The sequence below is a fragment of the Anthonomus grandis genome, chromosome 5, assembly GCF_022605725.1.
Source record: "Anthonomus grandis grandis chromosome 5, icAntGran1.3, whole genome shotgun sequence".
NCBI classification, from domain to species: domain Eukaryota; kingdom Metazoa; phylum Arthropoda; class Insecta; order Coleoptera; family Curculionidae; genus Anthonomus; species Anthonomus grandis.
In genome coordinates, this window is record NC_065550.1 from 27,514,805 (window position 1) to 27,526,842 (window position 12,038).

The window sequence follows — 12,038 nt, forward strand, 5'->3', positions numbered from 1 at the left end:
AGAAATGGTCTCGTACCACATGCAACAGATCGCTTGTTTTTTTTTACATTCGTGCATGGTCAGGTTGTAGGTCCACAGTTTTCTTTTATAAAAGGCAACAGAGGCAGTTAGATCTGGGGTTGGTAGGCACTGTTGAAGATCAAACACGTATAAAAGTTTAGTCTCATCCTGTTTTGCAAGGTCTTTGTCTTGTCTTTTCGAATCAAAAGCCGCCTGAGCTTCATCTAGATGTGACTGCAGTTCAGTTTTTAACCTACTCAAGGTTTCACTGTTTTTCTCATTGCGAATCAAAATGTTCAATTTTTCACACGTAGCGCATGTGTCTTTCTGGAACATTTTTATTTTAATGCCCATTTCGTAAAAAACATGTTCATAAATCTTACGACTTACGGGCTTATTATTTGGCGGGACCCAAATTTTATATTCTTCATAAAGACGTATCAACGTGTAAAATGAAGGTAAAAATCGTTTTTTCGGAATTCCTCCTACAATAATGGCTTTCGTAGGTTGGAATGGAAGCTATGTGATCTTTTACTAGCTGCAAACTGTTTTCACTTATTTTGTTTGGAGGCTCTTTACGACCTCTTTTATCTTTTTCACATATTCCTGTTGAGTTCATTTTTAATAATACAGTCGTTATAAATTTATTAGAAATATCGAAGGTTTTTTCAAAGCACCCTTTACAAACTTGAATCAACTCGCCATTAACTTTCAAATGAAAAACGTTAACACAGTCTCGCTTTTTCTTCCTTTCTGACGTTATTGCTGTTTTCTTTCTTTGTTTCGTAATAAGACTTGCGGTATAGGCAACCCTCTCGTCAAAGTCGCCAATTGACCAGAAATAATCAAAAAGCATGTCCAACTGAACATCATCTACTTTACTACAACATCCATTCCTACAAGAGCATAAAGGTCTTCTCTCTCTTTTTCTGATAAGTTTCCCCTTGCTGGTAGTATATTCCCTACCCAAATTTCTGTTTGTTTTTCTTAACTTTCTTTTCTCCCTGGTTTCTTCCTTTACTGTTTTCCGACCTCGCCTATTTTCTTTAATAACATTTTCCACTTGACCCGCCGAATTGTTGTTTTTCTTTTTTATTTTATCTGCAAGTTGCTGTAGATTAACCATATCAGAATCTGAACTTTCTGACTCTGGGGCGTAGTCTTTATCCTTATCGCTGTCGTCACAATCGCCAGGATCATCACCTAATTGTTCGTTACCTGGTGATGGCAGAACCTCTGAAATTAAACAATGACCTACAATTAATTTTTTTATTGCCATATTATCATGAATTTTACTTCTTTATTCTAGTTTTCAAATAGCTAGTAAATGGTATAAACTAACCGGCTTGAACAAAACATCATTCAAAAAAGTAGAATGGGGAAGTAACATTTTATTTTTTGATACGTAAAATAGTTTCCACAGTTCAAAATGCTGTATCAAACATTTACCTAACTCGTCTCAAATTCCCGAAATAATTTCAAATTCTATTTGACACCAAAGAATATCTATAAATTGAAAGCAAATTTAATCATATTTACCGTGTATAGATGACACATCATCCTCAAAATACGGTGTTGTAGATAAAGGAACATTATGCAAAGTAACGAATTCCTTCTTATTAGATTGCTCTGACATCTCTGTTAAAACATCCTGTGAAGTAGATGGTATCTGGTCTATGACATTGGTGCTTGTACAACAAATCTCTTGCCAAGTCTGCTTACCTATAAAAATATTAATAACAGAAATTAATTCGATATAAAATACAGTACCTTAAATTTTAGTGACTTGGCACGCTGTATTTGACTTTTAGTATATGGATAAAAAAATAGTAGGTATGTAGCTTAAAAAATAAACAGACTAAACAGACTAAACCTAGTAAAAAATTTAAAATAATTTAACATCTTTTATAATCGACAACAATATACTGAAATAATAGTATTAATTTAAAGCAATTTTAAATTTTAGATCTGTGCGCGGGTAAAGAAGTACAAGTCCCAAATCCCAGAAACGGTACAGTATTATTAGTGAAAGAACAATAATTGCGTATTAAACATAAAAGCATAATTTAATATTTGAGCTGAACTTACCATCCTCAACGGCAGAAAGATTATCAAATCCATTTTCTTTGCACATATCAATCATTAATTTTGTTCTTTTTGAAGCCATAACCTCACTTAAACTAATGACAAAACTATGCACTTTAACCCAAACAGGACGTTCTATAGTCTTCTTTGCCTGTTCTGGCAGGGTTCTAGAACTTATTTAAGCAACCAAAGGTTTCTAAACTTGTTTAAAACCAAATTATGTCGATTATTTTGCTAAGCATTCAACACGCCATGCGTCATTAAAAATATGTAAACAAAAATAATAGTGACATATTCGTACGGCACAAAATAACGTGGGTTGTTCTGTGATTAGGGTAAAGAGGTATAAGTCATGTTAAATCGCTTTACGCCAAACCAGCTTCTTGTGAAAACGGATATATAATGATATATATCCATACTCCCTATATATACATATTTTAAACCTGTTTTACACAATTGAAAATACGGATTTTAAACGCGGCTAGAGTTATACCCTTTTACACAATTCAAGATCTTGAAAAGTGGTGTCGAATTTTGCGTTAACCTCATTTTATAAATATTCTGACTTATACCCCTTTACCCGCGCACGAGCGAACTATCCTCATGTATAAAAATCTCATCCATTCTTCGCAAAGAGTGTAGCATACAAAATTGATAAATATGTACTGATATGTATTTATATAAAATGTAATAGTGTAATATGTGCATAATCTAACTGTATATAACTGTCATTTTTTTAATTAGGAACTTTCAGCTTATAGAACTTCATATAATTAAAAAATCCATAAACTTCATGCATATATGAAGATGATCTTCATAAAAATTTATATACAGGGTTATTCAAAGTACTGCATAAAATTCATATTTCTTTAACTGTTTTATCCTTAGCAAAAGGGTGAAATACGAGAAACACGAAGTTTGACCACCTTTTAAGTCTATTTTAGCCCTTGCTACTTCAGCCTCTTGAACACAGTGAAATTGACCCCTAAAAACTTAGACAACGAAATAATTTCAATAGTATATTTCAAAAAACTAAAATTTTGAAATAAAGTATTCAGTGGTTATTAAGTCCGCTTTTTCCAACATTTTTGACCATATTTTTTATTGAGATCAACTTAGCAAGCTGCAAGGCAATGATAAAAGACGTCAATAGAGTTCTGAATACCTTGAATTTGTATAGTATTGAACACTATGACTAATTTTCTATTTTAATGTATCAATGTCGTCTGGTTTATTTCTTTGAGTTATGGGAAAAAGCTCCAAAGGAAATAATCCAACGGTGTTAAATCGGGAGATCTAGGTGCCTATTCAATAGCACCACGTCGACCAGTCTAACGATCCGAAAAAATAAGATTCAGATACTTGCCAGCATTGACACCAAAATGTGGAGAAGCACCATCTTGCTGAATTCATATTCGGTCATAGGGTATATCTGCATATGTCGTTTATCAAATGTTGCTGTTTTAGAGGATAGAATAAATATGTGGGAGGAATTATTTTCATCACACCTTGACTGAAGTCGCTTATCAGGATCATTTTCTGAATTTTCTTGAATGAACCTTAAAAAAAAAGACCTTTCATTATATTCCAAACACTTACTATACTTACTATATATTACGTTTTTTATCTTCCAAACACTTGTAATTATGTCATTTTTATAGTACTATTTTAGACCTTTGGTGTCATTTTGTATACTTTCAGATATTTAAACAAAAATTTAATTTTGTTCTATGCTTTAAGGATAATTTTTTTATTTCTTCTAAGCATTTAAAATCGTTTTTTTATTTAAGAGACTTGTAACACATTCATAACATAATTATAATATTTTATTGAATTTCAGGCGTTACGGGTAACTTTGCGCCCATGCTTTTAGAGGTACTTTTTATATTATTTGAAGCATCTTTTTCTTTTCCTACCATTTAAGCTAAATTTTTATTTTAGACATTCTGGTATTTTTTAGGAATGCTATAGTTTTGTCTATTAATATACATACATAGCACAATTTCTCAATAAAATAACTATAAAAGCAACTCATTCACCATTAACAGCAATTATATGTTAAATATACTTTGTATATATGTATATTTAGCATGAATCCTTTCACATATCCACTCGCATTTCAAGCTTGCTATTTCCTAAACTCTTCTAATAAACTTATTAGCTCATTAATATCTTCTTTAATTGGAATTTATTGCTAGGTATAAATTCCTTATTTTTGTTTAAAATATTTGGTAATTTTAATATTTTTGACGTGTTTTTCTCAATAACAAGTGATCAAAACGGTCGCCTGTTTCACCGTTTGGCAAAAAAAAAATATGTTAAAGAAATATGAATTTTATGTGGGACTTTTCAGTAAGCCTGTATGAGTAAAGCTAGTCATAAATGCCTTTATTATTTTTTGACTTACCAAGTCTTCCTTCAACCTTATATACAGAACACAATTAAGAAACGTTGAAATCTATGCATAACTTAAGTGTACTTGACTCTCCTCTTCTTTTTAAAACCCCCTATTTATTCTAGTTACTCTCTGACTAAATTCACGGGTTTTAGTTCCATCATACTAAAATAGTGCAAGGTTGACCACAGACAACAATATAATGACACGTTCGCATATAAACGATACGGTACGCGGTTGCGAAATTTGTTCACATCATTAATCTAACAGCCGAAAGGGTCAACAATGACAATGGGTTTTGTGTAATGCGAATATCAAGATATCGTAACCCATATTATTTAAGTGGGCATAGAATTATTCAAAGTCAGGCCCGTTTGGGTTAGACGTGGATTTTTATTTCGCGAAGGCGTTTGACATACATGCCTCGATAATGGCATAATAATAATCTATTATTATAGTGGCGATGACGCAGCCATCAGACCGCGAGAGAGAAAGAAAAGGAAAACGAAATCAATTTGTGAACAAATGGTACTTGACCGATGACCTTGATAAAAATGTCTTTAAATGAGGCGCAGACGACCACTCACCACATCCTTTTTTGCGTCGGTGCACAGGACCAGCGGTGCAGAATGGTGCAAAATACTCTAAATAAAGTAGCTTAATGAAATTGCGATATCGGGTTTCACTGAGCGGGTAATTTAGCGGTTTTTGTTTTAATATTGATCGTTCCAGTGATTTATTTGCTAAAGAAAAAAAATTGGATTAAGAATATATATTATGCACGAAAAAATTGCTTAAGGGGGCAGCAGTATGAATTTTTGATATAGTGTATAAAAAGTAAAGCTCTAACAGTATTTAAAAAAAAGGAATTTATTCCAATAGTCATAGCATAGAGACGAAATAACTAGGAGTTCTTAAATAAGAAAATAACAGTCAGGTATAGTTAAGTTATGCATGAATCTCACGTTATAGAAGGAATTTAAACGAGAAGTAGACTTTTAAATAGATAAAATTAATTTAAGGACTAAAATGTTTAGATGGGTTGTTTAAGCATTAAAGAATTATGCTTAAACACGATCTTAAAAAAAACTAAGAAAGGGTCTTTCACAGGACTGTCACTAATGGAATAAGGAGAAATCTTGAATTGAGGATTAACTTAAACAAAAATAGAGGCAAATATATTTAGCAATATAATATACAGTTAACCTTCTACCATTTTAGTATTATGAAACTTAGGAGCCATGACGGTAATTATTAAAAGAGAACCTATGAGGGTAATTGATGAAAGAGACAAGATTATTCTTCTTTATGTTATTTATCAATTTAAAAAAAATATTTTTTTTTATTAAACTTGTTTTATAAAAGAGAAAATCGTATACTATCATACAGCTATAAAAATATAAAAGATTTCAATTATCGCGGCGTTTTTTTTTAATGAAACTTTCAAGAGGTCACTTTTGTAAGCACCTCTTATGTCAAATGTACATACATGCAATTTTATTTTTAAAATGTAAGAAATGAATAGAATAAACTTTAATTAAATACGTTGTTTTTATTTACGTTACATTTTTACTTTAATTTATTTTATTTGTATACTTTTTCCAGTTTCTTGCATTACCGTCACTTTCGTTATCAAACAAAAAATTTAAAATAAATTCATCAGGCGATGCTACAGTGTGGTTCGATCTTCTTCAGTCTTAATAAGTATCATTTAGTTATGCACCAATTTCACAAATATGCTTCATATACACACATATTGTTAAGGAGATATAAAACTAAATAATAAAAGAAATATTAAAGGAAAGCTTTAAAGGGAAAGGAAAAACCTTATGGATAAATACTAGAAGGTAATGTTAAGAAAATATGAAAAAAAACGAGTAAAAGGGGTAAATATTCAGTCATTTCTCCCTTATATAATATAGAAGAAAGGTAAATAATGGAGTATGTATACCCGAAAAAGGTAATTGTATATTCGAAGATAAGAAAAAACAGTGAAAAAAGTAAGAAATAAAAACTAAGATTGTAAGAGATTTCAAAAAAACAAATGATTGTTAGAAGGTATAAAAAATCCCTAAAATGTCCATTTAAGTTATGCCTGAACTTAATACAAATTTATATCATGATATCAGCTTAAATTCAAATAGAAAATAATTGAAAATTACTCAATGGTGCTAGAAATAGGGTCTTAATTATGTGAATATTTTGGCAATAATGGTGTTTAAGTAACAAATAAATAATGTCGAAATAGGAAGATAAATATCTTAAACAAATTACGGATAATTATGACTAAAGTAGTGAAACGGCGAGAAAGGACTCTTGCAGATGTAAAACGCTAAAGAAGTGAAAAGGCCTCAATAGAAAAACAATAACAAATGCATTGATGATGGACCCTTGTTGATGAAAAATGGTGAAGAAATGATTAGGCCTTAACAGAAAAATAATAAAAAATGCAAACATTGATGAGAAATACAAAAAAAAATTGAAAGAAGAATATAAGAGAAAAGATAAAAATATTTAAAAGTAAATAGTAACATAAAATTGGAACAGCTATGAATATACTTAGGGTTCGCAATAAGAAAACTTGGATTGGATACAATTAAGTTATGCATAAAATAAACCTTTAAGTTGAACTGAATTAAGTAGAAATTTCAATTTAAATTTCCATTTATTAAATATTATACTCTTCATAAGATCATCATTATATTGATCTGACTTGTCAAAATATTACCATAAGTACAAATTGGCAAAAAAAACACAATGAGACATTAATCAAAAAAAAAGTTCCTCTCAGCCAGATGGCCGTTTTAGTTCTGTCTCGTTGGTATTCATGTTTCGTCTACTAGATATAATGACTCATTTTTCATAATGATTAAATGCGATTGTCCATTCATACCACGCACCGTTGGACTTCGAGATCACGACAAAAGACACACTACGCCCAAATACGTTTTTTATTTTAATATTAAATTTAAATTTAATCAGTGCGTTTGTGGTTTTTACAGTTAGATGTTGTGTGTTTACACTTGCGAGTTTTTAACTGGGTCGATGTTAGGAAGTGACATAATAATAGCTTGATAATAATCATTTAAATGCTTTTGGGAAACATGAAGAGGAACTGGATGTGCTTATTAATGTTTATTATAATTATTTCCTGACTATGCCTTAAAAATTTTACTCAACAGCAATTAAGTCCAGTGTTTTCATAAGTTCTCAGATAAATTTAATAAAAAACAAGTTTTCGTAAATATTAATGCAAAAAAATTATTTTAATCACCGAGATTTAAATACATCAATTTAAATAATACATAAATCTTTACCATGACACAACCACATTTACTTACTCTTTGAGCTGACAAAAAATGGTGTTGGTTAATTAAATTTAACGGGCCGGTAATTTATTTACACACGAACGTTTATAATTTGTAATTAGAAATTTTAATTTTACTTTCACTTATTGCTGGACCAAAAGGAGTTGATTTAAAACGACTGCTAAAACACATTAATAATCTTTATTATTGCAAAAGTAATGCATACACATATACTAGAAAATATAAAGAACTGTAAAATAACTTTTATTTGTTCTTTACCTATAGCTTCCAATATCCATTTTCTATAAAAAATATTATATTAGTATATCTACTAAAAGGCGACTTTGTACATGGTCTTTTTCATGAGCAAAAATAATATACGTAAGTCTTGTGGCAAAATATTGTATTTCTTAGGAAAAATCTATATGTAATTTAGTAATAAACGTAAGTAAAATTTTATTTCCTGTACACGATAAAGCATTAAAGAGTATAATTACAATAAATTAAATGTGAGGCATCCTTTGTAAAAAACTAATATTGACTAAATATTTATTATTAAAAAATAGATACTTTCCAAAAAGATCCTATTTACAAAAGGACTAAGTCTAAATATAAGTCAAAAAGAAATGGCAGAGTCACTTAGATTAGCAAGATAAGAAAAATCCTTGATCAAAAAAGACTCAACTCATGCAAAGAGAAATAATTTTTATTTCAAGTTACGATTGACAAGAAGACAATAGCAGATCAATTTAACAATTACTTTGTTAATATTGTTAAATGAATTCTTTAAATGTTTCTTGAGCCAACAAACATTATTAACCATAATACCCCAAGACGCCCCTAAAAATTGTTTTTAAAAACTTTGAAGTGATTTTAATTACTAAAGAAATACAAGAGGTGGTCATAGCATGTATTAAATAATAAAATATAAATAATTAAGAAGGTGTCTATTTTAGACACGGCTAAGGGCAGCAATGCTATTAATCTAGCGAGTAAATTAAATAAATATTATATATAATTCTCTTAAATATAATATACAAATACAAAAAAAAATTAAATAAGATATATAATTATAATAGTAGGAGAATGAGTCGCAGATAAAAAGTATATAAGATTAACATGATACACAATTTATACCACATTTGCATGATAAACTGAATAATATAAAGGGTGTTTGGCGGAAGGTTAGCCAAACTTGGTGGGCCTATAGATAGGCTCAGATAGAAGATATTTTTTTAATAAACTTGTGTTCTCAAAGTCTCGGGTTTTTTATATCATTGACTTTATGTTATTTTCAGAATTTTAAAAAAATTATGCCTTTTGATATCTTTAAATTTTTTCAGCATATTTTTCACGTTTTTTTTACATTTTTACTTAGTCTGTAAAGTATCCTGAATCTAAAAAAATCAATATCAAGTACAAATAATACCGAAATAATTCGTTTTGAGCTCAAAAAGTTAATACAAGTAGCAAGAAAAGTTATGAAAGGTAACTTTAACTTGACGCAAAAAAAAAAACTAAAATCTATCAAGATGTTCAGGTAGTTTTAAAAACATCTTCAGTTAATACTCTTTTCAATGATATACGATGTGTAACACAAAGCCGACTAACTTGCCACAACTCATGACTTTAAAGGACAATAAAGTAAAAAAAAAATATTTTTTTAATTTTATGTATATATTTTAAGTATTTTTTTTAAGTATTATATTATCAGATCATCGTCGTCTTATTGCTTCTTTTAATACAACGAAAAATTGTCTTGATTTTAAAATACAAAAAAGATGTTTTACAGAAGAGAACAAATACTTTTTTAAATAAAGTTTTCTCAATCAGGACAGGGAAAAGCTATCCCAGATTGAGGAGAATGACACTGATAAGCAACGGCAGGTTTTTATGAATATTTTTAAAGATATGTTTGAAAAAAGTTGTTCTGAAAAAACCTTTAAAAACAAGGCAAAAAGAAATGAAAACATTCAAGAAACAAATAATGAACGTAAGCGTGTGTAGCATAGGCAAACAAAATGTGGGTTAGCAGACTTTTAGCTGATACTTAGAACATTGACAGGTTAGAATTAGCATTGCCATGCTAACTATGGGCAGTTTGTTTGCTTGCAACATCTCTGATGCAATAATGCCAAATGCTTATGTAGAAACAGCAACAAAATCACATTTTATAATGTTATAAAGTATGATAAGATACTCTATAAACCCTTCAATAATCAAACTTAAATGAATGTAAATAACGTATATTAGAGAAAAAGGCAACAACATCGCAACGCCGCTCAATCCCATTGTTGATTTCACCGACACAAGTAAACTTTACCAGTGACGTCGTCAGAAAATATTGACTTGATAATATTATTATGAAAATGTAAAAACGTTAATTATTCTCCTAAAATTATTGGTCTCTTTGGGCAAAAACAATGAAAATAATTCTAAATATTTCGAAACTGTTCCATCGGGTTTTAAAACGGGTTGGAAGCTCATTTTAGTGGATGCCTTTAAAAAGAAGTCAGGCCAAGATGGAGACCGAGAAATTGATGGAGCTGCTATTAAGGAAGTTTGACGAGCAAAAAGTAGAACAAGAAGAACGAGACCGTAAACAAAAAGAAAAACAAAAAGAACGAGACCGCAAACAAGAAGAAAGAGACCGCAAACAGAAGGAAGAACAAGAAGAACGAGACCGCAAACAGACGGAAGAACAAGAAGAGCGAGACAAGAAACAGGAAGATTTATTAAAGACAATTAAATTTGACCTGAAGAAGGAAAATGAAGACCTGATAAGGACCATGAAAGATGACCTAAAGAAAGAAAATGAAGACCTGATTCGAACCATGAAAGATGACTTACTTAATTTAAAAAACTTTGAAGCAACGGTAGAAGAAGAATTGGGGCAAGTACAAAAAAAGATCCAAGATTTAGAGATGAAAGTAAAACGGACTCCTTTTCATCCCGATCCTAGAATGCAAATAATGATGAAAGTAAAGCCACCAAAATTCGACGGCAAAGAAGCATGGAGTATCTATTTGAATCAATTTGAGGCCGCTGCTAGGGGAAATCGCTGGGATAACGAAGAAAAGGCAATCAATCTTAAGCTAAGCCTTAGAGGAGAAGCTACAGAAATATTAAGAATGGTACCATCTGAGGATCAGATCAATTTCGACATACTGGTGCGTACCTTAGAGATGAGATACGGTGAAGCTCATCTACAAAAAGTCTACCAGGCTCAATTGAAATCTAAGACAACAACCCGAGGAAGGACTCCAACAGTTTGAGGCCGATGTTGCTCGATTAGTAAATCTGGCTTATCCTTCAGCCCCAACAGAGTTCCGAGAACAAATTTCTATAAATTGTTTTATTGACGGAGTTCGAGATCCAGATACTAAGCACGCTCTAAGGATGGCTCTTCAAAAAAGTATATCAGAAGCTTTGGCCCATGGACTAGAGTATGAGGCAGCTTTGCAAGTAACTAGAAGGCAGACACGAATAAGACAAATCAGAACTTCGGAAAGTGATCTCGAAGACCGCCTAAAGAAGATTGAATCATTATTAGCGAGGAAACCTAAAAGACCATTGAAATGCTGGAATTGCAACGAGGAGGGCCACCTTAAACGTCAATGCCCCAAGCCTTTAAGAGATCCAAGGAACCAGGAAAAGTACAACTAGTCAGCTTTATGGGGCGCAAGCTGGCTTGGTGTTACCAAGCCCCACGTATAAGACTAAACCGGCTGCCACATCCTGGAGATGGCTTGGTAGTACCGAGAGAAATATGCGGCCGTGAATGTGAGATGGTAGTGGATACAGGATCAAGTCATACTATCGTGAAGCCGAACATCGTAGCACACTGTAGGCTTTCAGCACCACCCAATTTAATTCTGGAGTCTGCAAATGGAAAAAGGATCCCGATTCTTGGATTGCATGAAGCTACAGTCACCATTGGCATATCGTTCTTCTATCCACAAGTCAACTGGAAAAAGCCCGGCAAAAGTTGTCTACGGTGATGAACTTCGTTTACCTTTGGACATTATTACTGGAAGACCCCATAAGTCTGAAACCCTTGAGGAGTACGTCGACTATTTACAAGAGCGTTTACAAATTGTTCACCAACAAGCACGGGATAAACTTCATCTAGAAAGTAACAGAATGAAATCACGTTATGACATAAAGGCAAATTCTACCGGTTTTAATTCTGAGGATAAAGTCTGGTGTGTGAAAGTGTTTTTGACGTTGACAATAAAAGTGTGTTCCCG

The 12,038-nt window shown here is 31.4% G+C and overlaps 3 protein-coding genes across 4 annotated transcripts in view; 1 reads left to right on the forward strand and 2 right to left on the reverse strand.

The window, feature by feature from the left end:
- Positions 1-4,909, reverse strand: part of LOC126735878 (transmembrane protease serine 9-like) — a 134,670-nt gene extending 129,761 nt beyond the window's left edge. For both annotated transcript variants that reach the window (XM_050439973.1, XM_050439975.1), the window contains exon 1: positions 4,493-4,909. The gene's annotated coding sequence lies outside the window, so the exon portion shown is untranslated. The remainder of the gene's footprint in view (positions 1-4,492) is intronic.
- Positions 1-12,038, forward strand: part of LOC126735877 (uncharacterized) — a 137,293-nt gene that overhangs the window by 53,913 nt on the left and 71,342 nt on the right. The window lies entirely within an intron of this gene.
- LOC126736762 (uncharacterized) lies at positions 428-1,831 on the reverse strand. The gene is made up of 2 exons (XM_050441292.1): positions 1,540-1,831; positions 428-1,236 (listed from the first exon to the last, which is right to left on the reverse strand). The coding sequence occupies exons 1-2, from the start codon at positions 1,634-1,636 to the stop codon at positions 428-430; spliced, it is 906 nt and encodes a 301-aa protein (XP_050297249.1). The 5' UTR covers positions 1,637-1,831.

What these genes read in the sequence shown, in the direction of transcription:
- LOC126736762 (XM_050441292.1), bottom strand. Translation starts at nt 1,636, where the DNA reads ATGTCAGAGCAATCTAATAAGAAGGAATTCGTTACTTTGCATAATGTT. An exon ending in TGATGTGTCATCTATACACG is followed by an intron (nt 1,237 to 1,539) that starts GTAAATATGATT and finishes GTTTAATTTCAG; the next exon opens with AGGTTCTGCCATCACCAGGT.